Source organism: Pyricularia oryzae, chromosome 7 (genome assembly GCF_000002495.2).
Source record: "Pyricularia oryzae 70-15 chromosome 7, whole genome shotgun sequence".
NCBI classification, from domain to species: domain Eukaryota; kingdom Fungi; phylum Ascomycota; class Sordariomycetes; order Magnaporthales; family Pyriculariaceae; genus Pyricularia; species Pyricularia oryzae.
In genome coordinates, this window is record NC_017854.1 from 151626 (window position 1) to 176790 (window position 25165).

Consider the following 25165-nt stretch of genomic DNA (forward strand, 5'->3'; position numbering starts at 1 on the left):
ATTACACCCTGAATCAAGCATAGATCAAATGGTCAAGTTTGCCTTGTCCAAAAATGTTCAAGGCATGTACTGGCCACGGCATACTATACCACTTTTTTCAAAGACCCCTATTTCACTTTGGCAGCTTGCTATATAGTTTGGGCTCTGTTATCGTTGCCAAGTGTCTGTCGCTATTGCCAGCTGCGATACGCCTATTTGTCATCTGGCGGATGGTCCACACCGACGAGCTTTTCAGTCGACGAACCAGCCAAGGGGGCGTCAAGCGGTACTCGCTAGAACGTCTCCACTGGCCAGCCTTGGCCAACCACTGGAATTGGGCCATCACATAATCAAAGCAGCTTTCCCTTGGAAATAAACGCCTGGCCGGAGGAATCCATGGCCGACATGCTCCACTAATTGCCCCAAAACTCGACATCCTTTTGTCAGCGGCTGAAGACGCAATAGATACGGTAGATTTTCAAGTCAGGGTTTTGTTTGTTTCAGAGGATCAGTAAACTTGGGCGGATGCATGGTCCCTGCATAGTACTTCGACTCTGCAAATGTTTCCGACTCTTGGGAGTCCATTTGGAGCTCAATGACGTACTTGCAGGCAGCTTTGGTTTCCTTGCTCTATTACCAAGAGGACGATCGCTCCCATGAGAGAACTGGATGGGGCAACCACTTGATTGCAGCCTTCCATGAGCCTTGGCCGCAGAGCTCATTTGCGTGCGGGTATTGCAGTGGATATCCCTGAGAGGGTTGCTGAACCGAGCCCGAGTGTAGTTCCTCAGCGAGACAGTGACACGGCCGGTCGAGGGCAACCACGTCCAGCCCACATTTGACAGCGGGCAACTGCATGAGAAACAAAGAAACAAAGACTTGCTTATAAATCGAAATTCAAGATGCCTAGGACAGACTCGTCTTGCTATGCACAGACAAAAGCCAGAATTGACGCAGTGGCGCAGGTCAGGCTGAATCCATGGCAGTTCTTTTGTTGGGCTGTCTGCGGGCACAAACGAAATTGGAGAACCAGTGGCGCGTAGTGAGGCTTGATTCGATTTCAGCGCCCTCGGGGTTCTGCGCCACATGAACGTTGCAAGCTTGTTTGCAAAAGGTTCCACGTGCGGTTGTGATTTTGAAAACCAACTGCTCGTGCTGGTCTGCCATCAAGTCAAACAGCTGGGTCCGATTGCTTATTTTGTTCGGGAAGAGCCGAACGTTGTACTAATTAATATTTCCGCAATACCTACGCTGAAGGCTTGTATAATTTGGGTAAATCTAAACTGACACAGTAATTCTGTCAGCTAGTGTCTAGTGACCGCTGGCAAGTCCGTAAATGGGTCCAGAGGCTGGGACGAAACATGTTTCACTTGTGCACTCTAGTGAGATTTCCCATGTGGTTAGAATAGAGTTTAGTGTACCACGTTCTCTTCTCTCCCTGCGGTACTATAGCGTGGCCTGGTACCATTCATGTAAACTTTTAGCGATATGTGCCCCGACCTTTTGCTTGGAATATGGCAACCATGGAGTCGCTGGATTTTCACTAGAAATTTTGCTGGATAGTGCTGGCACTGCAGGGCCTCTTTGACCTTGTGAGCAGTTTTCAGAGTCTGTGAGTGTTAACGACGAACAGCGAGGGCGGGGCTATTCTGAAGGGGTTCGGGTATGTGATGTCTGCTTTCTTGTTTGCCAGAGAATCAACTTCTCAGGTCAGAGAGTATCGCTGGTGGTAACTGTCAGTGATTAATGAGGCGGAAAAATCAAACGCTCATAGAGGCACCAAATCATCGCGGCCGTGGAGGATTTGAAGACCAAGGAGGCAGGCATTCATTTCAAGCACAAGTCACGAGCATTGGAACATTCAAATAGGTCTGGAAGGGGTTTTATTAAATGAGTGGAACGAGAAGAGACTTCTCTAGCGGGCATCCTTCCAGATGCTTCCAAAACTTGACATCAATCCCTCAGGCGAGACAGGATCCGGCGGATTGTGTGCCTAGCCATTCCACGGCCGCCAGGTGCTTAGGACGAAACCAGGGCCCCCAGCAGCCAGGACCGGCTTTCACTCAACGCTGATCGCCGGACTCCGGCTCCCTCACAGAAACTCCAAACGTCCTCCACCACCATCATCCCCTCGTGATCGCATGCATCCCTGATGTGAGAAAATAGCTAGATGTCGGTAAAGACATTAAGCCATTTAGCTCAGGATAGGAGTGCACTGGATGTTGACCAGACCCTGTATTTGTGAAAGAAGAAGCTGTGGTCAGTAGACTGTGTGTTGAATGAGAAAGGAGCGTCACAAGAGGAACTCACAATCTGCTCGCCGGAGCAGCACGAAACGGTGTCCGAGCAGAAGTTGTTGATGGGGATGAGCTGGTTGATGGTGAGGATGTTGATCGGGATGTTCTTGCACTCGCCGCTGAGAACGTCGATGGGGATCTCGGCACCAGACTTGGAGTTCTTAAGCTCCTTGCTGTTGCAGCAAGAGACGACCTTCTCGGCACCGCACTTCTGCTGAGCCATGGAGACGGAAGGACCCTCACCAGGGGCGGGGATGGCCTGGACGAAGGCGGCGGCGGCAAGGGCCAGGACAACGGTCTTGAGGGAGAACATCTTGAATTAGGTTGGGTTGAGAGGGGTCTCGGGAAAAGACAAGGAATGAGATATTAAGTAGTTTGGAAGTGGGAGTCTAAAGAGTGGCTATTGCTATGGTGAGCTTTGGGATGATGAGAAGAGACAGGAAAAGTTTGTTGATGGGAGGGAGGAAGCCTTCTATTTATCCACGATCCGGGACCGTCAAAGTCCCTCAGTCACTCAGTCAGTTAGTCAGGGTCAGGGTCAGGCAGGCAGGCAGCTCGGGCCTCAACGCAGGGCCATGCTGCCTGCGTTTGCCCGTCCTGCCACCGAAAGCACCAATGCCCATCCAGTTCACCCACGCTGTTTACCTGCCCAGCCAAGCGCCTCACCAAAACAACTCCCTGTATGTGTGTGTGTGTGTGTGTGCTGTCCCTTCTTCCCGCCACCAAAAAGCGGTCAAACCCATAGCGAAGCGGAGACACGCACTGCGGCCAGTTGCTTTGCAGCCTGTTGCTTTGCAGGTTTGCGTTGGGGGACCAATTTCTCTGACAGCCACCGCCTTGAACGACCCGCTATTGACTGCTAGACTAGTCTGGAAAATCCATATTTCGGGATACGGAGTAATTTCGTCACGACTGGGAGTAGAAAGATAACCTAGAAAAATAATAATAATAATGACAGTATGGAGTACCTGGGTTTTTGCGGTCATCAACCGCAACCGGAGCACTCTGGCAAGACTTGGAACTTGCTTTGTGGACCCGGCATGTCATTCTAGCCGGCCTTCCGGCCTTGACTTGCCTGGCTGATCGGCGGGATGGCGCATTACATCCTTGCAGGGGTCATCGCCTGGCGCTCGGCACCCAAGGGAAGACGACGTTTTTTCAGGGACCGAGGGGTTGTCTGTTTGGCGTCACTACCACCGCAAGACTCGACGCTGAGGATTACCGCAGAGCCCAAACATCTGCGATGCCATCCCCCCTCGTGTGATACACTGCTCTAGTCCCTTCGGAGGGATTTTTCTTGTTCTTTTTTTTTCTCCTTTCCATCGAGTCTCGGCTTCATGCCAGATCGGCGGCTAAATGCAGGGGTCGGCCTCATCCAGTTTCCAACCATGCCACACGCTCTCTGCGGTCCTTGACCAAGGCCCAGACCCAAAACGAGGCGGTGGATGAGCAAATAAAGAAGCCAACGTAGCAGATAGCTGCATTCTGATGAGCAAATAGCCCCATCTGCATTGAAGGAGCAATGAGGCGGTCATCGCACTGAGTTGGCGTGGCTTGCTGTGGTTGCCACCCACCATGCGTCTGCAGGACCATGGTATCCTGCCCCTCCGTCCAGAATTGCTTCTTTGCCTCTGCTTTTGCCCAATGCCAATGTCGTATTACGGAGCAACCAGCTCGTCTCACATTCGGCGGTGGCAACCGGAAATTGGAGTCCCCAAAAACGAGTCCGCCCAGGGAAAAATCCAAGGCATGCCACCATTAGTTGCACCTAACAATACCGTGTCCTAATAACTGAGAATGCAATATCAAAATGCTTGCCATAACGACACACATCCCTTGCATATGACGTGTGCCTACACTATTTTAGCAACCCTGGAATCTGGGGATGGATGCCTACAGTAGTTGACAGTCCGGCCCGGCATCTTGGGTGGCGTCAACACAGACAGATTGGCATGTCTAATTTTTCCCTGGACCGATCTAAAGAAATCTTGTGCACTGCGTCCCATCACAAACCAGCCCGGACGCAGACGGGAAGACGGAGGCAAGGGAGAATAGCACAGAGATCGGGGGGAAAACAAGACCAAACATGCGGGTATCCACCTATCAATCGATCGGTCCTTGGGCCCGGCCAGATAACAAGGGAAAACGCCATGGACCCATGCCCTGGAGTGCATGGCCCCATTGTACTACCTAGCTAGAACTAGACCCTCTCCCCTGCGGACTGCCAAGCCAGTATTGCTTGCATGGAAGGTGCCCCGTCGCCAAATTCCTCGTGATGCCTGCCAATCTTGAACTAGATAGACTAGAGGTAGTTACGGAGTATTTCCGCGCTCGACACGGGCCGAATCTGCCTCGAATTGTTTTTCCAGCTGTCGGGTTTGTCTAGAAGGTCGAAACATTGGTTCCATTTTATTTTCTTCTTTGGTGGGCAAAGCATCCCGTGTTTGACAAAGAAACAAAGTGCAGCAATTTCGATGCTTCTTTGTCTTGGATGAGGGGTTCAAAAGCGGGGAACGATATTGCTTCTTAGGGCTGAGACCCCTACCCCAACGCAAAGCACACTTGCCTTGCTTGGGCACTCCGCACCCAATGGCAACCCACCCACTTTATCCTTGACCATTCACGTAGCTTGGCAGCCAAGTGGTCAAAATAACATCTGGTCGAGAACGTAGCACCATGCTTGAATGTATCCATCACATCCGAGACAGGACACTACGGCGTACTACGCAAACTACCATGTCGCTAGCAAGGGCCGACTCCTGTCAGTGATCGGTGGTTCTGTCAGGCACGCGGTCCCGCTAAACCCACAGGCATTGCAACTACTCCAAACTCCGTAAGCATAGCTCGACTGGTGACGCGCCGTCGACCGAGTCCCTTGCTAGCTGCGGGGAGCATCTCTCCATCACAGATTGTTAAATTGTTTGCAGTACGGAGTACCTTAGTTGCGACGCTTGTTGGAGTCACTTTTTAGCTGCATATTGCATGTCTATCATGATTTTGTTTTCGACTTCTTTTTCTTTCCAATGACTGACAATCCCGTTTCAGATCAATCTCGATGTGCCCGCTCCCAACCTATCTCCCAGATTACAGAGAACGGGAAAGGTATTCGACAACACATCTTCATGTGTGGCGTTTCTTCGTCACACCGCTGCAGCTGCCCCCCTGCAACAACCCTCACACACACACAATCTCTTCTTTTTCTTCAACATCCGGACCAAGCCTATCACAGCAACCCACACCGCCGGCGCCTAGAACTAGCGCTGCAGATTTCCTCCCGGACCGATTTGCTGCAATCCACCCTCAACAACAAGACGCCAAACGACGACGCTAGAGATTGATGCATCGCAGAGTTAGTCTGTACGCGAAGAAACGGCTGGGCGCACATTCATCTCGTGTTCCTTGGCAGCTTGACAGGTCAGTATTTGCTGTTGATGATCCTTCACCAACGACGACTGCGAGGCGGTCGCGTGCGGAAACCACTGGAAACACGTCGCATTCGCGCATGCCAATGACACTTGAGGGGGGGCAACCACACCGCCGCAATTCATCTGTCCCGTCCTTTGGGTGCATGCTTGAAGAAGCAAAGTTTTTGATGCTCGACCCATCTAGCGAGATGTGTACGTGACAAAGCAACGGCGATGTTGCCTCGGTTCGACTCAGACAGGTGCGGTTGGCGCGGCTCATAAGCACAAGTGAGCCAGGTGAGGGTGCCGAAATACTGGTGCGACGTAAATAAACGTCGTGCTGTCTTCCTCTCAACAAACACCAATCTTGACAGCCACCATCGGGGTAGGGCGTCGACGGCATCGACAGTCGAGGTCAGGTCATCGCCGAAGCACCGCGCCTTTTGGGTCTGTCAACAATCTTGACAATGTATCTCAGCCAGGATTCCCAATCCTCTTGCCTCGTTGCTCAAACTCCACTTCCCAGGATGTATTTACTGCGCCTTGAAGTGTGAAGAAACCAAGGTGAGTACTGTTCCCCATTGCAATACTGATGTGACGAAAAGACCCCCAGGAAGCCCTTGCTCGATCTTTCCATCCTCCTCCGAGTGCCTTCTCTATTTCCCGGCGCAGAAGAGCACCTTTCCAACGCCGCCGTTTTCCTACCCAGCCCGTGCCTTGAAGACCGGTCTCCCTTGTTGCGATTATCCTCGCGATACCCAGTTTGAACAAATTTCCTGTCCCAGTTCCGCCCGCCTATAACTTTCGAGCCTTGTTCCCGGACTTGCATCATCTCACGATGTTGCCAACGAGTCGAGAAGCACCACTCTGCGACGCGATCTTCCACGTCGAGAACGCACACTCGATCCAGGCACTTGGGTCTACACCAACGTCCAGCTCGCCCTACGTTTGGTCCCAAATCCGCTCTGCTGCTACCACGGCTTCTCATGGCCAAGTGAGAAATGCGATCATGTCGCATCTGCTGTCAACAATCTTTGGGAAAGTGAAGTCGCGCTACAACTGGACTGTTGTTGCCTGGTATTCTTTCTCCCGACCTGCAGATCTTGACCAGGCCGGGACCAGCCACCTGAGATGTTGGAAGCTTGCCGTGTGGGCAGACAACAAATTCAGCTTGCATTGCTGTTCTAGATCACCCTGGGCATATCGCGAGGGTGAATGCATGATTCCCATCGGGGCTCATAGCTTCACGGAACAAAACTCCGGAGCCTGTGGGAGCTAGATGGTGATACTTTGTGTTGTGGCAGAATTTTGCGCTCGAGCTGCCGTTACTCTCTACTTGCCGACATGAGGGTGCTGACACAAGTTGACTGATCTTTTCTTTTTGCCACATTCTTTGGCTTATGCAACGACTTGGTTTCAACCCACAAGGCCACAGTGCTTACAGTAATTGTTGCCCCCGCCGATTGGTCGTAGTCTCTATGCTCAACCTATTGCTGAATATTAAGGTTGTTCGTCTGTGATAGACTCAAGGCTTACCATGTGCGGGCTGCCACACAAGCATGACGTATGTTTAGCAATTAAAAATCATGTCGGAATATCTGTCTGGGCTCTCGCCACACAACCGCCAACACAGCCAGTATCGTAACATAAATAAAGCAAATTCATTCCGATTATAGTCTGTTTAAACGCTTTGGGTAGAAGCACCAGTCCAACAGGCACCAATGTCTACGGCTCAACCCCTATGCCCTGCCCCCATCCATTCATGACCGATTAGACATATATCTTTTTGCCATTGTTTGTTGTCCTCATGCTGGATGATAGTAGTCTCGACTGGTATTTCTCTTTTCCGTTTGGGTAAACGATAGTCCAGCCGTCCACGTTGGCCCAAGGAATGTAGGCCTTTAATGCGTACTCGTCCTCGTCGGTATAAGGGTATCGATACCGTGCCTTTGTGAAAATGGGCGCAACTCGTTCAAACTCAACTTCGGAGAGGGTCCTGGTCTTTTGGGTTTGGTCGGGGACCGGCCCAGGCTTCTTGGGGCTGCCGAGATTGAAGCGTATCTTGGGTTCCTTGACGTTCTTGGTGTTGATGTGGTAAATGTAATACCTTTGTCCTTGTGCCAGTTTGCCTCCGTACTTCTTGGCAATCTCCTTGGACGGCGACGTCGACGCGTATAACATGTGTTGAAGTTTTTCGATGTGGATGTGGGTGTGGTAGTGCAGACCGGGATAGTTGGGATCCCTAAAGGTCTTTGCTATGATTGTCGCGGGGTCGCGTGTCGCCTCGGTAGAGCACATCTGGCAGCTGGGCCAAGCTTTGGCCCAGAAGGGACCCGAAAGTCAAAATCTGAAAGAGCGAAGGGCAGAGCATGTTTGGGCTCGGGAGATTAATGATATATGCAAGGCAGACAAGCAGTTGGAACCAAGTGCAAAAAAAAAGAAAAAGGAAAAAAAGGAAAGGAAAAAAACAACTAAGACTAAAAGAGTGTGAGGAATGATGGTGGTGGTGAAGACATAGCAGAACGCTTTGGGGAAAGACATTTCTTGAGTTTTTATATATTTCTGCTACCGCTGAAATAACACGAATATTCGCATCAAGAGGTCTATTTTCAGGTACACATAGCAGATCCGATCCGGGTTATGGGATGAACAGGCCCCTCCTGATCTTCATGCACCCCCAAGCAGACCGGCAATCCCGGGGCCCAATCCATGGCGCCAAAAGGGCTGGCCTCTATACCACCTCACTAGATGATTTGTCGGGGGATAGACCAGTTTAGATATCCAGTCACAATACAACTACCCATTTAGACCAAATCTCATATATCTTGCGAGGTTCCACGAATAGCTATACTAACTATATCCTGCTGCTTTACAGTAAAAACCTCGGTGTTTTCAAGCGGTTCTTTTTTTTTTTTTTTTTTTCTTTTTTTTTTTTATAGACATGAATCTTGTAAAATTCATGGTTAATTACGGAATAAAACAACTTCCGGCATTTTTTTTTACAAAGAGTCTTCTTGTACTAGACACGTGAGCCAACAAGCCAGGTCGAACCCAGGAAATTATTTTTATGGTTCACGCAGCAGTATAGCTACTCAAGTAAAAGAAGCCCAGGCCTGAACAAAGGGCCAGCCTGTGCTTCGCTCGAACTTTTTTGTTCAAATACGCAACCACTCTTGGCATTGAGGCGGATGGATCCTGGTCGTTTTTTTATATAGGTACCTGCCTGCCTATCCATGCGGGAGTCAGGTGATTCTCGAAATTTGTCTGATTCTCTCCCTCTTTACATGGTAATTCAACCATGAGTGTGACGATCATGCACAAAAAAGACCATGACTCTCATGTCGGTCGGGGAGTTGACTGGCCAGAAGGGCGAATTTATGCTTCCGTCTAGCCATGCTGTCGCTCCCGACCGTTGTGGCTTTTGACTGCAAGGGAATCCTGGCAGGAGCGGTGGGACAATTTCTTCGCTGACTTTAGCAGCGATTGCATAAATAATCGATGGCGCTTTCACTCAAGAGGTAAAATGATATCGGCTACATGATGTTCTTGGCTGCCTTATTGTCGACAGCTGCACTGAGAAGAAAAGCTCTTTGTGAGTTGTGACTTGGCCAGGATCCTCAAGTTAGAGGATTAGCTTTTCGATCTCCAAGTGAGTGTTTGCCTTTTCATATCTCGAAAAAGATCGACACAATCGTCAGCCAATGTCAAGGGGCTGCTTAAATGGAGCTTGAGAGTTAATTATGTTGCCGTATTTCTAGCATGTAACCATCTCACGTGGGTTAATACTGGCTGACTCGGGACGTGGAAGGTAATCTGATTTTAGTCTATATTCTATTTCCATTCATCCCATGCAAATCAGTGCCATCGGGTTTATCCCAGTTTATCAAGGGGTATCATGAACAGTGTTCAACAACACAGAGACAAAAGAAGTAAAACCCAGTAGCAGATCCGTACTAGACGGTCTTAATGGGATAAAGAAGACGAAAAAAAGGAAACATTAACGCAAAGAATGCAAAGGTACGGCTCATTCAAGGCTCACCATGAGTCGCCCTTCTTTTGCCGACCACCGCCACTCCGGTTCTCTCTGGGCGGGTCCTTGACCACCACCAACCCCTTGACGCCCTTCAATCCCATCTTGCCGACCGTGCTCTTGTTCAAAGGGGGAACCTCGGGCGCACCAAAACCTTCAAGCGCCAGCTTGTTGGCCTCGCGCACGAGCTGCTCATTGTCCCAGCCGAGCGGCTTGGTGAACACCTTGTAAAATCCGAGCCAGGATTGGTATGCCTTGCCGTAAGGCTCCAACTTTGGCGCAACCTCCTTAATCTCGCCCAGGGCGCTCAAGTCCGCAGGCTGGTCGATAAAGGTAAAGTCCTTCATGACCTTGCGGGGAAAGTACGACTCTGCAGCAGAGACGATGAAGGTTCCACGGCCCTCGGCGCCGGCACGGGCCGTCCGGCCGAGGCGATGGATGTATGACTCCTTGTCCATGGGCAGACCGACCTGGAAGACGTTGGTGACCGAGGGGAAATCCATACCACGGGCGACGACGTCGGTGGCCACGAGCACGGTCGCATTAGACTTGCGGTAGTCCTCGGTCACCCTCGTGCGCTTGCTCTGCGTCATGCGCGAGTGTAGCGTCAGGATGCGGGGCATGTTGGGCAGCCCCTCGAGGACAGCGGCATAAAAGTCCACGAGGGCAGCCGTAGGGGCAAACACTATGGCCTTGAACTCGTCCTGGTTGGCGCTCTCGGCCAGCTCGTGCCTCAGGGCACCGACGAGGGCGGCCATGGTGTCGGAAAAGTTGGGGACCTCGATCAAGTGCTGCGGCACCCGTTCGTGCGTGTTGGACTCGCCCTTGGGGATGGTGGAGATGAACTTGTAGTCGGGCGCGAGGGCAATGCTGGAGACCTTGGCGACGTGCTCGGCAACGGTGGCGGAGAAGAGCATGCCCTGCCTGGGGACCTTTTGCCTGTTGGGGAGTGCCGCGACGATCTTCTTGAGCTGCGGCATGAAACCCATGTCGAGCAGTCGGTCGGCCTCGTCCAGCACAAACGTGTCTACGGACTGCAGCATCTCTGCCACACTTTGCTCCTCGAGGTGATCCATGAGACGCCCCGGAGTGCCGATCAAGATTTGGCACCCGCGCAGGATGCGCCTCTGCTCGGCATCCTTGTTTGTGCCGCCGATGGCGGTGCACACCTTGTATTGAGGCAGCCTCTGAAGCAGCGCCTCAGCCTCCTTTGCGATCTGTAACGCTAGCTCGCGGGTGGGGGAGATGACAAGAACCGAGACGTCATTGCCGCGCGAACTGGGTCGCCTGAGCAGGGTCTGAAGAGCGGGGAGAAGAAAGGCGATGGTCTTGCCGGTGCCTGTCTTGGCTTGTGCCAGAACATCGCCGCGGTCGGCGATCAGATGACGGATTGTGGCGGCCTGCACCGGTGACATGCGATCGAACTTCAAGTCTTGTGTGATGGTGTCGAGGAGCACCGGGTCGAGGAGATTCTCACTAGCCAGATCGGCGAAGCGAGGGGAGTTGCTGTCGATGACGGCGGCGGCGCTGGTGACCGGGGCAGCTGATGCGGCGGACGCATCTTGGGATTGATTTCTCTGAGCAGAAACTGCATTGTGGAAGGGTCTCTGTCGAGGCCGGCGATTCTCAGAGTCGGGGGTCGCGTTCCCGTTGTTGGCTGGCCTCTTACGGTTGTTCCGACGCGGGGGGCGACCGTTGGACTTTGAGTCCATTGTGGGTGCAAATGTGATGAAAGTGCGGGAGGCTTGGTATTTTGTTGAAGAAACTTTTGCAAAGTTGACTGTTGGGAGAGTAGAAGATCTTAATAATGGCAGAGTTAGTTGTTGAAGTCGGGAAAGCGAGGCGGCAGTCATGATCAAACAGAACGCTAGATAGATCAAACGAGCCCGAGTCAACCAAGGAATGCGGTGGTTGGCTGGCTGCGATTGCTGAATGCATGCTTGACGCAAACGGCCGCTCCGATTTTTTTGATTTTTTCTGCCTTGACCGCTTGCGATTCTGCCACCACCTTTGAAGTGGTAGACGTGGCACGCCTGCCCGACACACGTGTTTTCTCGAACAAGTCAAGCAGCAATTTAAATACCCATTAATGTTCCTCAATTCGCACCCCTCGCCATCATTAATCCATACACATACTATAGTACTTCTATCTCACAAATTTCCAAGCTTCTTCGCCTATTATGTCAATACACTCCTCCTTGTGAAGCACGTGCAGCACAGGAACAATGATGAGCAGTGCGACCACATCCCATTGTTCTGTTACTCCGGCACGAGGCCAAACCATGCCTTGCTGGTGACGGCAAGCCTCCACTGCCCTAAATAGCAGGAAATGTTCGTAGTTACATGTTGGTCAACTTTGCTGCACCACCGTTTGCGGCCGTTTCCTACAATCCTTTCTGGAGTGGCTTCAACGTACTTTACGACTCCTCCTCCTCCTCCTCGAACTATATACTTGGCAACCATGGTCGTTGCAGCTGCTCCTCGGCTGTCTCATCCGTCAATGGCTACCGTGACTCTTGCTCCGGAACCAGCTCGTCTAACATCGGGTTGGCGTAGTGGATGATAAATTCTTCGGTTGGTCTTGAATGGAGAAAGTTGTGCGTCGGGTAAGCCGCACTATGTGGTCTAGTAAAGCCCCCGTCAAATGCAGCTTTTTGGATGTCCTATCGATCCACCGTGAGGTAGAAGAGAGTTTTGTGCCCCTAGACGAAGAAAATGTCGGCTTCTTTGTTCCGTTGCTTATCTCAAGGGTCCAACGCTGGTTCTTGCCGGAGACTGTATCCCATTGCGGCAACCATGAGGGAATGCATTGTTTGCATCTCCACCCCGCACTGGCTGAGCAGAGAAAGAGGGTCATACTCCTCGAGGTGTTCTTCGAAGACAGCCATGTAAGCTTCGTTTGTCGACAGGCCATCGTCGGGTACGATGTCTCAATCGGCAAAGTCGGTACCGACTCCAAGCAAACCATACACCTTCAACTGGCAACGATGTGCTTTGAGATTACAATGTGGCCAGCAGCATTTCGAGCGAGAAGAATTCCCCTATTCGTCAACAGCTGTCTGCATTCCTTTCAAATCTGCCCATCCAAAATTCGCTGTTGATCCTGTAATCTGCAAACACCATCACCACACTGGCGGCACTCATGATCTTTTCGAAGGTATTCCCATGCAGTTGTCTAAACGTGGAAACATCACTCCGGTCACGCATTATGACCATGCTGAACCCAGAGCATGTCAAGTATAATCGACCGAGTCCAATGTCTACAGCGCCGATCCAGAGTGACACATGGCCTGCCATGGCCATCTCCTGCAACATCGATACTCGAGTAACAGCCTCGAGTGGACTCAGTCACAGGAGACTAAATTCGGATCCGACGATGGGCGAACATTCTACCACTTTGACTATATACAAGCTGAGGCTGGATGTCTCGCGAAGGTTGCCAATCTAAGGAAAATAGGGGGTTTTCCAGTTCAAAGAGGGGTATGCAGGTCTTAGATGTATACGCGGGTACTGCCTCACTGCGATTCAGCTGCCTCACGCAACCATCCAATGTGATTTCACGTGACAACCCGAAACAATACCAAGACTGCAAATACGCCTCGTATGATGACTGGCAAGGGAATTCTGGAGAGAGGTCTGTGCACTTGATGCGGTGGTCTATATGGCCACTTGGATGGTTGTCAGTTTGCCCTCACCTAACAACGCAGTCAGAATTCATGCACCTAGCCAGGGCGTTTGTTTGCATGTCTAAGTCTGCTGGGCAGCTTTCTGTCGCTACCAGGTACAACTTTTCTCTTTTCACGAACATCTCCCACACCAGATCAGATCTTTGACTCGGATCAGACCAGAATCCTGAACTAATTTTCCTCTTCTCGGACTAATCATCCTGAACGTCAAAATGGCTACCCAAAAGACTCTCATCTCCGAAGACGGCATCACCAAACTATTGGGCTCTATCGCCCTTGAACAGCCTGGACGCGGCCATGAACCGACCGTCCAAGCTGATAGGCAGCATGACAATGCCAGTGTAGTCATACAAGACGAGGATGGCGATGTGGAAATGAACGAGCCAGGACTCCCAGCTCGAACTGGCAGCCAGAGATACGACCCCAAGAGGGAGTATCACCTGCCACACGGTCGCCAGACGCAGGCCCACGATGAGACCAAGCTTCCTCCAGCAAGCTCAAGAAATCGCCAGAACCAGGGTATGGAGTGGGCTCCTCCATCTGGCCCAAGAAACCAAGCGAACGTGCGCACCTTTGCCACGCCAACCCGACCGATCCAAGCATGGAACACTCATCACGAAACGCTCCCGGCCGGCAGTTCCCGGTCACCTGCCCCATTCTTTTCAGAGAACCGGGAGAAAGCTCCCAAGCCAGCAACGCAACTGTGCCCGGCCCCGTTCCAGCCAGACCAGCAATACGAGCAGCCAAAGCATCAGCAACAGCATCCAAACGGTCGCAAGGGTAATTGGCGGCAGAGATACCAGCAGCAACAGCAGGGGAATCTGCCGTCTGACAAGCCCCCAGTCGCTACCGTCCCTGTGACGACCGGTGAAAAAACCACAAAGGTCATCAACAGAAACGCGACTGCCCCTTACCGAGCCCAAGGTAGAGCTGATCTAAAGCCTCGCCTGGGAAGGAGGGCAAAACAGACCCAGCTGAGAGCTGAAAGAAGCGCGCTGGAGTCGGCCAGGCGGGCAGCCATCGTGGAAAAGATGATCCAAGACGGTGTTTTGCGACATGCCTAAGCGGTGTGGCCTTGATGTAGATGAGTTGCCAGGTTATGTACCACATGGGAAGGAAATGAGGACAACTGCCCGGCTTCTCCCCAACAAGGACCCCGAAGCGAGTCGTTCGTGTACAAGTTAGTTCTGCTACGAAGGTATTAAATCTACATACCGAGCATCAATGAGACGTCAAATGGACTGGAGAATAACACGAATGATGGATGTTATAACCTCGTGCTATGAAGTGACTTGACCGTATCCCAACAGTGAAGCTCTACCAGAAAAGAAACCCAATAACGCCTCGGCGCCTCCGCTATGCAACAAAACAAAGGAAATGATACATTAGAAACAAAGTAAAGGAACCAACGGCGCTTAATTCGCGAAAAAGAAACGATTAAACGCCATCATCAACAGCCAAGAGTGAACACTGAAATCATATTCACGGCATATCCTCCATCGACGGCGGCACGACGACCCTCCCGCGCCTTGCGATCTTGCCCATGCCCCTGCCCTGAAGTCTGCCGGCCGTCTGTGAGCCGGGGGACCGGGCGGCGATCACGCCCGGCACCGCTCCGTCGTTGACGACGGGGGTCTGGGCTGCCAAGGGCGCAGACCTGGCCTTGATGTCGGCGGTGGCCTCGCGGCTGGTCTTTCCAATGACATAGCTGGTAGACGGGCCGGCGGGGCTGAGCTCTGCCCTGGAGACGAGGGTCGGCGTGGCGGAGATGAGGGGCACGGCGATTGTGAGGACGAGGGCGATGAGGGCGGATGGGAGCTGCATTTTGAGTTTATTTGTTGGGGGGTTGCTTTTGTAGTTGTAGGACGGCTGTTTGGTTGTTTGTCTTGGAGGAAAGGGAAAAAAAGAGGAATTTGGTGACAACCCAGCCGCTTGTTGCTCGGTATGGCGTTGTAGAAATGTCTTGTTGTTCAGATGCTGTCGAGTCTGGTAGGCTTATACGATGCAGGATCTACAGTCAAGAGTCTGCAAAGGGGATCAAGATGCAGACGAGTTATCAACTGCAAGTTCGAATACCGTAATGTGTTGGTCGGGCGAGTCGATTGGATGATGACTGCATGCGTCAATGAAACGAAATGCTCACCATTCTGCAGAGGATTCGTGCATCCTTATACACTGGAGATTTAGGCTTCTTGCCGTCCCCACAGAGTTCAAGACTGCAGGATCTAGTTCTAGTCACCTTCTTGCTGCTCGCAGGCGCAGCAGCTTTCCGAAAAAAATTGGCACAAAGCCTCCCGAGGCGTGTCCCGATTTGGGACGGACAAGGCAATTTGCTGACGGAGAACAAGGGAGGGGATAGAGTGCAGCGCTTGCTTACTATGCTGCGCCGCCCGCTGACGACATGAGGTTGTGCGGATAGACCCTTGCCGTTGGAAATGACGCCAATCTCGACTGACATGCATTTAGTTCTGTACGTACGAAGTAGAAGTAGATATATTGTAAAGCTTTGTATCTTGTATACGTTATTGGAAGCTGTGAAAAAGATCAAAAACTCAATTACATGTTTATGCCTTTGGTGAATCACAGGAAATGGAAATGGCTGCGCTGTGTATACTTTCAAACAGTAACGATTGGCCCTCAGATTGTTACTTCGTAGATTGCTGCCGCTGGACCCAGGGCTGACAGGGGTAAATGGCTGAGCAGGCTAAAAATACAGCACCCCCAACAGCACAAGCATGACCCCAGGTCTCGGTGAATGCAGGCCCACCTGCGCTGCCGCATGCTTACCTCCACCTGGGGCTACAACTCCAATTTTAGAGGTCGTCCTGGTACGTGTCGAACCAACTGCGTACAACCCTTGCGATATGTCGACGCCAAGTAGGCGACCGAGATGATCAGCTCGATGGAAGCAAATGCAAATGGGTAAAGCTCTATCAATTCTTTCCGACATTCCATGGAAAGAATGAATCGTTCGTCAATCGTTGATTGCATGAGCAGGCCAAATTGGTAGCAGGCGCCAGCGTTGTTAGAAACTTGGTCAACGACGAGACGGCATCATCACATCATAACCAGGCATGGACAGCAAATTCTTCAAGAATCAACATCAACTCGCAAACATTTTGTGACATTGCATTCAAGATTACCATCAGCGAGCCGGCTGCACATCACTAGCAATCCCGCCCTTCAACAGATCGCTGCCCCGTGGCTCCTCGACTCCACGCTTCAATTCCAGGCCCGGCGGCCTGCCGTGATCCTCACTACAGCCACCCTGCCGCCCCGCCATGGATCCGCCCAAGGAGGCACTTTTGAAGTCGCGTATACTGACCCCAGCAATGAACAGCCGGTCGATCTCCTCGAGCGTCTTGCCCGTGCACTCTGGGATGAAGAACCACGTGAACAAGACGCTCAGCAAGCAAAAGCCGCCAAAGACGAAGCCGACCTTGGATCCGAGGCTGGCATACTGCGCGTGAATGAGGTACGTGACGCTGAACGAGGTGAGAAATTGAACGGCGATGCTGTGTTTTTTTTGGGTGGCGAGTTAGCATGCCGTTGCGCATTGGCGCAAGGCTTTGAAGCGGTGGGAAGGACACGTACTTGCACGCCGCTCCCATGGCGTAAGTCTTGTCGCGTAGCCGCAGGGTCGGGATCTCGGCCACCACGACGTGCATGTGCGCACCCCAGCCGATGTTGAAGCCGGCTTGGAAAAGAGGCATGAGGGCTATAATTCCGTTGCGGATGGACAGGGGTGGGTTGTTGACGGTGCCGAGGGCGCCCATGCAGAACAGGCCTAGAGTTTGCCAGATCGATCCAAACAGCATCAGGGGGCTAGGCTGAGGTAACAAGGCGTGTGAGCTAGGAATAGTTGCGGATCGGGACTGCCTGTGACGGGGAGGATTGCAGTGAGAAAAGCGTACCGACGACCAACAAAGTCCACCAGAAACTGACTTAGAATGCACTCCACCACCGTCAAGACCGAGGTGATGATCTTTATGGAAAAGGGGTTGAAGGCATCCTGCATCTGAATAAAGATGGTACCGTAGTTGGTGATGAAGCTGAGACCTGTAAGATGCAGGAGCATGTTTGTGCCGATCACTATCAGAGTCCGCCGTCTGTTGGCGCCCTCGAACGTCTCTTTAAAGGTACCGTTCGACATGCTGATTGTGCTCTTGTAGCTCTCGAATTCTTCCAGGATCTCTTTGTCCGAGAAGCGACCGACTCGCAACTTTCGCAATGCTTCGAGGCCGTCTTGTTCTCGACCTTTGAGTAGATACCAGCGTGGTGACTGTGACGCAGTAAAGTTAGGGTTGTTTCTGTCCAGGACAAGATTTGATCTCGTTAACTCATACCTCGGGGATGAAGAACAAGCAGGGGAAAATAAGGCACGGGATAATGTACAAGCACCCAAAGGTGATTCTGTAGGAAGAGTCGCCCTCGACCTCACTGGCGCCCTTGACGATGAGTGCGCTGATCAGGGTGCCAATCTACCGAAAAAGAAACGTCAGCTAATTATGTCCTGTCAAAGTTCATAGGTAACCAACTAGCTGTCAACCAAGATCGGCCACAGCCTCCAGACGTACCCCAATACCAGTGTGGTACGTCGCCACTATGAATCCCCTCACATGCGGTGGGACAATCTCAGACTGCATCACCGGCACGACGGCCATCTCCATGCCAATGTAGACGTAAGCGATACACCTCCCCAGCAGCACGGCGACCCTCGACTCTGCCGTGACGCAGACCGTAGCCCCGACCACGGCCCAGACGCACATGGCCTGCAGTGTCGTCCTGCGGCCCCACCTCGCGCTGACCAAGCTCCCCTGCGCCATGCCCAACATGAAGTCCACGTAGGGGAGGCTGTTGAGCAGCGACAGGAAGTAGGGCTCGACCTCGTGGCGCGGGGGCTCGAGCGTGGGGTTCAAGGCGCCAAAGTCGCGCGCAAAGGCCGGGAAGGCTTGCGAGCCGGAAAAGATGCCCAGGTCGAGGCCAAAGTTGACCTGCGACAGGGCGATCAGGAGGACGGACAGGGTGAGGCGGCCGTTGAAGGCGCGGGGGATCCGCGACATGCTCGGCCGCACCGTCGACTGGGTGGGTTCGTCGGGTGGCATGTTTTTGTCTGGCGTATTTTCATGTCTGATGGCCCTAGTATGACAAGCGAGCGAGGAATGGAAGTGTTGTGTTTTGTTTTTATCTGGAGCGAGGATCAACGACTCCCCCTTCCCCTTACCCACGACCCTGGACAATACGCCGGAAATAAGAGCAAAGCCCCATCATTCACCGGGCCGTTATTGCATGGCATTTTTATTCGATCAGTGTTTGGCTCTGGTAGAGTAGCACTGGGATCAGCTACTAGACTAGATAGGGTTGCAACAGCCGAGCTGGTGGGAACTGGATGCAAGGGTCGGGGGAACCGCCAGTCTGGAAAAACGAACAAAAGTTCCGGCAAGCGGCGGACAAAACAATCGAACCCCCAAAATTGGCTTGCGGGTGCCCATCGATTGCCATGTGCGGACAGCCGGTGAGGGCCACCGAAGAATATCTACCATGTGTCGAAAAAGTAATAATAGCGTGTCAGCTGGCGATTGTTCCAGGCAGCTCGGGCGAAGAACATGCGAGTGAGCGATAAAACCGAGGGGATGGATGTTGAGTGGCAAGAGGTGCGTACGCAAGGTACGGTACAGTCTGACCCAATGGACGGCATCGATACTACAGTAAATTCCCCAATTTCTCACCCTCCATCCCTGCCTGCATTTTGCCACTCCAGACTTACTATAGGCACAAGCAGAAGACGTCTTGGGCGTCCAGCGATGCGCGCAGGGTCCAGGCAAGGATCGGAATTCGTTGCCGCGGATTCCCATCCCAGGGTCGGCCCACACCGGGGCGGACAATTGAACTCCAGCTGCTCGTCCTGCGAGGTCCGCATTATTCCCGTCATGACAGGAGCGAAGGTCGAGTTGAAGCTCTTCATAGTTCACACTACCCACTCCACTAGCAGCATCTCGTCGCGTGGATTCTTCCCATAAAACCTATTCATGTAGTGCTGATGTGCGAGATGGTCTTAATCTAGCTGCCGTTCAACCATTTAGAATTAGTACCTTGTCACCATTCGGTTGATACCAGCTAACGAGTGTATATTTGGCTTGAAATCAAGCTTTAGCCCAGTGAGACCGCTGGACATTCTGCAGCTGCTTCTGGTTAGTTGAATGACTTCAAATATTTATTCCATGTCGTTGCAGACGCGTTGATATAAGGTTTGCATCGGTGACTAGCCAGACCTGTCACCGTGGGGCCGCCTTATTTGATGCAATTTCTTTTACAATGTGATTCGCAATGGAAGATTCAATTTCGCAAAAAGCCATTTCACATCCATGGCGACTCGTGGTATCGTAATTATTTGTCGCATTAGATCAGATAGATCTTGGTTTCACATGCGAGCAAGCGCTGAGTCAGCGGTGGGAGCACGGTAAAGACGCTGCAACGCGCTATAGCTATAGCCGAGATGGCGCTACCCATGGTAAATGGGCGCCCCAACAAAGCGGGGTCGAATCGTCATCAACGAATCCCAAGGTAGCTGGTCCATCGGCTCATCCACCTTTGATATACCACCAGCAGCAACTCGCCAGACAACACAAATGTCCTCCCCGGCCACCAAAAGACCAAAATTTCTCATAATCGTCGCAGACGATCTGGGCTACAGCGACACGAGCCCATTCGGCGGCGAGATCAACACGCCAAACCTGGCACGGCTCGTCTCCGACGGCAATGGACGGCTGTTGACCAACTTCCACACGGCTTCGGCCTGCTCGCCGACGCGATCCATGCTCTTCTCCGGCACCGACAACCACATCGCCGGCCTGGGCCAGATGGCTGAGAACATGCGCGCCCACGCGGACCTGTACAGGGACAAGCCGGGCTACGAAGGTTATTTGAATTTCCGAGTCGCTGCGCTCTCGGAAGTTTTTCAGGATGCCGGGTACCAGACCTTGATGACGGGCAAGTGGTGAGTTTTGAGGGCTTTCGTCCTTGGATGGATATGCTTGCATCGTTAATGCATGACCTTTTGTTTGCTCACGCGGCTTTCTACAGGCATCTCGGTCTGACTCGCGAGACCTCGCCTCACGCACGTGGTTTTGAAAGATCTCATGTCTTTCTCTCCGGCTGCCACAACCATTACAATTTCGAGCCGCAGCTAGAGGATCCCGCCCACGGGCTTGGGGACGTGATTAGTCAGGCGAAATTCTGGATGGAGGACGATCGGTTCCTTGACAGAACCAAGGACCTCCCCAAAGATTTCTACTCGTCCACCTTTTACGGCAACAAGATGGCCCAGTACCTCCGAGAGCGCGCCGGGTCCGACAGGCCATTCTTTGCCTATCTGCCCTTCACGGCCCCGCACTGGCCCCTGCAGGCGCCGGCCGACCTGGTCGCCAAGTACAAGGGCGTCTACGACGACGGACCGAGCGCGCTGCGGGCCCGGAGGCTCGAGAGGTTGGTCGAGTTGGGGATCGTCAAGGCCGGAACGGAACCGGCGCCGATGGTCGGCCGCAAGATCCGGGTTTGGGACGAGTTGTCGGCGCAGGAAAAGGCCGAATCTGCCAAAAAGATGGAAGTGTATGCTGCCATGGTCGACGGCATGGACGCGGCCATCGGAACGGTGCTCGACCAGCTCGAGGCCGATGGCGAATTGGACAATACGTTTGTTTTGTTCATGAGCGACAACGGGGCCGAGGGCGCGATGCTCGAGGCGCTGCCGATGATGGGTGGGGGGAAGAGCTTTGCGCAGATCCTGGACACGTATTACGATAACCGGCTGGAAAACATGGGCAACAAGGACAGCTACATTTGGTACGGCCCAGAATGGGCTTGCGCGAGCATGGCGCCGAGCAGAGGGTTCAAAACGTGGATTACAGGAGGCGGCATCCGCTGTCCCTGTATCGTGCGGTACCCAGGATCCGGCCGGGGGCAGGCGCAGAGCAGAGAAAAATCGCAGCCGACCCCCACGACGGACTCGTTCGCTACCGTCATGGATATCTTTCCAACACTGTGCGAGCTGGCGGGCGTCCCCCTGCCCGAAAAGACGTTCCGCAGCCGAGAGGTCGTGCCGGTAAGGGGTTCCTCGTGGGTGCCGCACCTTTCAGGTGCGACGGGCAGCTTCCACGACGAGGAGCAGCACATCACCGGGTGGGAGTTGTTTGGACAGCGGGCGATTCGACAGGGACCGTGGAAAGCAGTGTGGATGACGGAGCCGAGAGGAAAGGAGAAGTGGGAACTGTACAACGTCGAGCGGGACCCAGGGGAGCTTCACGATGCTGCGGAGTCGGAGCCGGAGTTGCTGGAAAAGATGATTGAGCACTGGGAGACGTACCTCGCCGAGACGGGGCTGTATGATCCAGGCGTCACATCTGCGTTTACGAAGCTGTGAGCTCCCGGGTGTCAGCAAGCAAGGTAGTCGAAACGTACAAAGTAGGTAATACAGGGCACGTGGTTGCCGATCCGAATCATACACCAATGACAACCCTCCATGGTGACTGCGGCTCCCTCGCCGCATCCATAGAATGCCTCACTCCCCCGTCGTCACCAGCCCAACCCCCGGGCGGCGGCATCCCCAGCCTCGCGCACACGTCGGTGGTCATGCGCCTCAGCAGGACGCACATGCGCCAACGCTCCTCGGACTCGCGTGCCCAGCGCGCCAGGCTGTTGTGCGACATGAGGCACAGCACGACCCAGTCCTCTGGCGGCCGGATCCCGCGCTGCTGCTCGGGCGCTCCCCCGGCGGCGGCCGCGCAGGCCAGGATGGTCAGGCAGATGCTGAACATGCGGCGGCCCATGGGCCAGGAGCCGCCGTGGCGCTGGTGGAACCAGACGTCGCGGATGTAGCCGCCGCCGACGGCGAGGCAGCGGCGCGCGACGTCGAGGGCGGCTCGCGGGATGACGTAGCCCGCGGGGCTGTGCAGGACAAAGTAGACGAGCGGGTTGGAGATGACAAAGAACCACATGTCGAGCCGGGCCGTCATGAGCGTGGTGGCCTCGCGCACGAAGCGTCGGTTCGGGTCCCTCATCTCGGCCTTGATGTGCTCGGGGAGGGATTTGATCGAGGCGACGCGCTGCTTTTCGCACTCGTCAAAGTTGCGCATGAGCACGTCGACGTTTTCTATCCACCAGTCCTCGGCGTGGTGCTCCGAGTAGAGCGCCTGCGCTGCGTTGGACATCATGCGCCGCCAAGAGATTTCGGATAGGAACCAGTACCAGCTCCTCTCGAAGTTTTCCGACATGGCGATGGAGCCGTCTAGCTGGGGGAGGTAGGCGGGGTACTCCATTTGTTCGATGCCGGTGGTCTGGAGTGGTATCTCGCTCAGGCATTCCCTATTCACATCTTGACATGTTAGCGGGCTTTGGTATCAAGCCGGCTGTGCCGAGTACATGTGAAGGAATCGCACATTGTTAGCCTGACTGTTGACCAGAAAAGCCTCTGCTCCAACATGCTTGCCCTCTGGGCCTCTGGTGTCTTGGCGACGGCGTCCCCTCGCCACGCCTTCCTCTGCAGGTGAACCTGAAGCCGGTGGCTTGCTTCCTGCACCAAGTTGAACGCCCTCAGTGGCCTAAAGGAGCACTTCTCAAACATGTTGGCCAGGTGCAGGCATTGAAGGTCCAGAATGTTCATTTGAAGAAAACCAAACCGCTTCTTGGCCTCAAAGTAGAATGCCGCTGCGCCTTGCAAGTCTTCTCTTTCCCGGTAATACGGAGCTGTGACGCTGCCGGGGGGTGGTGGTGGATGCCATCCAGCCCAGAGACAGGCGAGGGCGCATGCGATCAGCTAGAGTTTTGAACATGTTAGCTGGCTCAGGGTTCCTAATTGCTTCCTGTCGGCGCTAATGCCCACGCCTCCGCTTCCGACTCACCACCAAGCAAGTCTTCCCATCCCAACCCATCCCATTCTCGGCGACGTCCCTCGCATGCCTTCTCAGCTCCTCCTCATCCAGGATTGGGTTGCGTACATGGACCTCCATCAAAAACTTTTCCACCAGCGGCACAATCTCAACCTCGCTGATGTTGCGCCGTCGACTGTCCGGGTCCGACGGGCTCTGAAACTTTGGAAGCGGCGGTTGAGCTCTGTCCGTCTTTAGCAGAAAAACCTCGTCAAATTCCAGGTCTGAATCCAGCACAAACGACCGGATGGCTTGCTCCTCTGGGAGTAAGAGGTCCCGCAACGCCGGCCATCGGAGTATCGCCTCGCACGACGCCCACAAGAAATTGCCCTCGGCCAACTTGACTCGGCCCCGGCCGTCGCCAGGTCCGGGAGTGGTCGAATGCGTCGCGCCGGACGGGCTGCGGTGGCTGTTGCTGCTGTTTGCAGACGGGCTGTTGGCGCCGTCGAGGTCGGAGACGGAGGACCAGCGAATCTGGGGGTTCCGCGGCGGAGGCAGCTGGGCTGCTGCTGCCCCAATTGCCGTGGAGCCGAGAAGTAGACTCTTGAGCTCATCCAAGCGGGATATTATATCGGCAGTGCTGTCATCGCTAGCGGGCTGAGTGAGTCAGTCTGAAATTTTGTGATGGTTTTTTGTAGCATGTGGTCAGGATGTGATGACATCCAGGCAAAAACAAACCGTGCAAGTCACGTACTTGGTCTGCTGATGCCGCCTCTCCAGCTCCTCGGCATAGACGCATTCTTGGTTGTTTGCCCTGCAGAAGCCGCAACGCGGGCGCTCATTGTTGCAGCGCGCCTTGCGGTGGCGGCAGAAATTGCAGGCCGTGTTGTGCCTGCCGCGCCGCTTTTGGCTCTTGCTTGGCGGCGGCTGGCTTCCGGCCGCGCTGCCGTCGCCGTCACAGTCGTCTTCCAAGTTACTTGTGCTGGTGCCGCTGCCGGGTATATGCAGGGATCCCTGCGCCTCGCTGCTGCCTTTCTGCCGCTTCTTGGTGTAAGGCGGCCGCGGCCGCGGTTGCGAATTGCCCGGGACGTGGGAAGTGGGTGGTACAGGTGCAGGTACAGGTGCAGGTACAGGTGCGGGAGGATTGGTGGGCTCCATTGCGGCGGAACACGAGTCAGGAAGACGCTTATTTGAACGAGGTTAGAATGTGTGGATCACTCGAAAAAAAAAAAAAAAAAAAAAAAAACGCCTTGGTTGATCAAACCGGTTGCAAGGCGCAAAAGACATCGACAAAGCGGCGCGAAAGTGATGAAGACGGGGAAAGGCGGGGAGAAAATGAGAAAACAAAAGAACGCGTCCTTGGTAAATGGGTAGCCAAGCCCGCGGCATGTTGATCAGCCCCGGGTAGATCAAGTATGGCCCCCGCGATTGGTGAGCTGCGAGATTCTGCATCCAGACCAAATGGTGAAATGAAATTGGACCCCGCCCACGGCATGTGGGTGCTGAAGGTGGGTTTGATGTCGTGTCGACCAGACCATTGGACAGCCAAACAAGGAGCGATCAGTGAGAACATTGAATCGTAGAATTTAATAGTTTTACATGCTTGGTTGATTGATCGTCACCGGGGCTATTATGATGTTTGAGCTTGCAGGCGATAAAGTATCACCTTGCAGTAGGGACCACCGCCTCTGCGCACTGTCCGGTGAAGGACATGTAAGGTCATCGTTGCAAGCGCAAATAAATAAATGTACTGTACAGTGGAGTCGAGTCGATGGACCATACAACCAGTCAAAGCGGGGGAAAGAATAACCGGGACTGCAAACTTTTACGACAAATAGTTGCAGCATTCGGAAATAATAAATGACAGAAAACTGCAAAAGCACAAAGTTACTAACGGTGAGCATGG

At 53.4% G+C, this 25165-nt stretch overlaps 11 protein-coding genes across 11 annotated transcripts; 4 read left to right on the forward strand and 7 right to left on the reverse strand.

The window, feature by feature from the left end:
* Positions 1-1846: 1846 nt before the first annotated feature.
* On the reverse strand, positions 1847-2772 carry MGG_10315 (hydrophobin-like protein MPG1). Its single transcript, XM_003720465.1, has 2 exons — positions 2290-2772; positions 1847-2212 (listed from the first exon to the last, which is right to left on the reverse strand). Exons 1-2 carry the CDS (start codon positions 2587-2589, stop codon positions 2174-2176), a joined length of 339 nt encoding a protein of 112 aa, XP_003720513.1. The 5' UTR covers positions 2590-2772; the 3' UTR covers positions 1847-2173.
* A 3659-nt stretch (positions 2773-6431) lies between these two features.
* On the forward strand, positions 6432-7141 carry MGG_15447 (uncharacterized protein). The gene has a single exon (XM_003720466.1). It carries the CDS (start codon positions 6519-6521, stop codon positions 6957-6959), a length of 441 nt encoding a protein of 146 aa, XP_003720514.1. The 5' UTR covers positions 6432-6518; the 3' UTR covers positions 6960-7141.
* A 309-nt stretch (positions 7142-7450) lies between these two features.
* Positions 7451-7978, reverse strand: MGG_10313 (uncharacterized protein; the record flags this gene model as incomplete). Its single annotated transcript, XM_003720467.1, has 1 exon — positions 7451-7978. The coding sequence occupies one exon, from the start codon at positions 7976-7978 to the stop codon at positions 7451-7453; it is 528 nt and encodes a 175-aa protein (XP_003720515.1).
* Positions 7979-9213: 1235 nt separating this feature from the next.
* MGG_10312 (uncharacterized protein) lies at positions 9214-11422 on the reverse strand (the record flags this gene model as incomplete). Its single annotated transcript, XM_003720468.1, has 2 exons — positions 9214-9253; positions 9720-11422. 2 exons carry the CDS (start codon positions 11420-11422, stop codon positions 9214-9216), a joined length of 1743 nt encoding a protein of 580 aa, XP_003720516.1.
* Positions 11423-11792: 370 nt separating this feature from the next.
* On the reverse strand, positions 11793-12173 carry MGG_14211 (uncharacterized protein; the record flags this gene model as incomplete). Its single annotated transcript, XM_003720469.1, has 2 exons — positions 11793-12025; positions 12127-12173. 2 exons carry the CDS (start codon positions 12171-12173, stop codon positions 11857-11859), a joined length of 216 nt encoding a protein of 71 aa, XP_003720517.1. The 3' UTR covers positions 11793-11856.
* An 877-nt stretch (positions 12174-13050) lies between these two features.
* MGG_10311 (uncharacterized protein) lies at positions 13051-14533 on the forward strand. The gene has a single exon (XM_003720470.1). The coding sequence runs from the start codon at positions 13609-13611 to the stop codon at positions 14458-14460; it is 852 nt and encodes a 283-aa protein (XP_003720518.1). The 5' UTR covers positions 13051-13608; the 3' UTR covers positions 14461-14533.
* A 31-nt stretch (positions 14534-14564) lies between these two features.
* MGG_10310 (uncharacterized protein) lies at positions 14565-15631 on the reverse strand. The gene has a single exon (XM_003720471.1). It carries the CDS (start codon positions 15218-15220, stop codon positions 14879-14881), a length of 342 nt encoding a protein of 113 aa, XP_003720519.1. The 5' UTR covers positions 15221-15631; the 3' UTR covers positions 14565-14878.
* A 910-nt stretch (positions 15632-16541) lies between these two features.
* On the reverse strand, positions 16542-18501 carry MGG_10309 (sugar transporter; the record flags this gene model as incomplete). The annotated part of the gene is made up of 5 exons (XM_003720472.1): positions 16542-16911; positions 16991-17221; positions 17311-17678; positions 17743-17877; positions 17974-18501. 5 exons carry the CDS (start codon positions 18499-18501, stop codon positions 16542-16544), a joined length of 1632 nt encoding a protein of 543 aa, XP_003720520.1.
* Positions 18502-19002: 501 nt separating this feature from the next.
* MGG_15448 (uncharacterized protein) lies at positions 19003-19285 on the forward strand (the record flags this gene model as incomplete). The annotated part of the gene is made up of 2 exons (XM_003720473.1): positions 19003-19050; positions 19169-19285. The coding sequence occupies 2 exons, from the start codon at positions 19003-19005 to the stop codon at positions 19283-19285; spliced, it is 165 nt and encodes a 54-aa protein (XP_003720521.1).
* Positions 19286-19763: 478 nt separating this feature from the next.
* MGG_10307 (uncharacterized protein) lies at positions 19764-24544 on the reverse strand. Its single transcript, XM_003720474.1, has 4 exons — positions 24014-24544; positions 23293-23908; positions 22831-23207; positions 19764-22756 (listed from the first exon to the last, which is right to left on the reverse strand). The coding sequence occupies exons 1-4, from the start codon at positions 24415-24417 to the stop codon at positions 21892-21894; spliced, it is 2262 nt and encodes a 753-aa protein (XP_003720522.1). The 5' UTR covers positions 24418-24544; the 3' UTR covers positions 19764-21891.
* Positions 19941-21955, forward strand: MGG_10308 (arylsulfatase). Its single transcript, XM_003720475.1, has 2 exons — positions 19941-20393; positions 20480-21955. The coding sequence occupies exons 1-2, from the start codon at positions 20026-20028 to the stop codon at positions 21813-21815; spliced, it is 1704 nt and encodes a 567-aa protein (XP_003720523.1). The 5' UTR covers positions 19941-20025; the 3' UTR covers positions 21816-21955.
* Positions 24545-25165: the final 621 nt, after the last annotated feature.

What these genes read in the sequence shown, in the direction of transcription:
- MGG_10315 (XM_003720465.1), bottom strand. Translation starts at nt 2,589, where the DNA reads ATGTTCTCCCTCAAGACCGTTGTCCTGGCCCTTGCCGCCGCCGCCTTC. An exon ending in GCTGCTCCGGCGAGCAGATT is followed by an intron (nt 2,213 to 2,289) that starts GTGAGTTCCTCT and finishes TCACAAATACAG; the next exon opens with GGTCTGGTCAACATCCAGTG.
- MGG_15447 (XM_003720466.1), top strand. Translation starts at nt 6,519, where the DNA reads ATGTTGCCAACGAGTCGAGAAGCACCACTCTGCGACGCGATCTTCCAC.
- MGG_10311 (XM_003720470.1), top strand. Translation starts at nt 13,609, where the DNA reads ATGGCTACCCAAAAGACTCTCATCTCCGAAGACGGCATCACCAAACTA.
- MGG_10310 (XM_003720471.1), bottom strand. Translation starts at nt 15,220, where the DNA reads ATGCAGCTCCCATCCGCCCTCATCGCCCTCGTCCTCACAATCGCCGTG.
- MGG_10308 (XM_003720475.1), top strand. Translation starts at nt 20,026, where the DNA reads ATGTCCTCCCCGGCCACCAAAAGACCAAAATTTCTCATAATCGTCGCA. An exon ending in ACCTTGATGACGGGCAAGTG is followed by an intron (nt 20,394 to 20,479) that starts GTGAGTTTTGAG and finishes GGCTTTCTACAG; the next exon opens with GCATCTCGGTCTGACTCGCG.
- MGG_10307 (XM_003720474.1), bottom strand. Translation starts at nt 24,417, where the DNA reads ATGGAGCCCACCAATCCTCCCGCACCTGTACCTGCACCTGTACCTGCA. An exon ending in AGGCGGCATCAGCAGACCAA is followed by an intron (nt 23,909 to 24,013) that starts GTACGTGACTTG and finishes TCAGCCCGCTAG; the next exon opens with CGATGACAGCACTGCCGATA. An exon ending in TCAACAGTCAGGCTAACAAT is followed by an intron (nt 22,757 to 22,830) that starts GTGCGATTCCTT and finishes AGATGTGAATAG; the next exon opens with GGAATGCCTGAGCGAGATAC.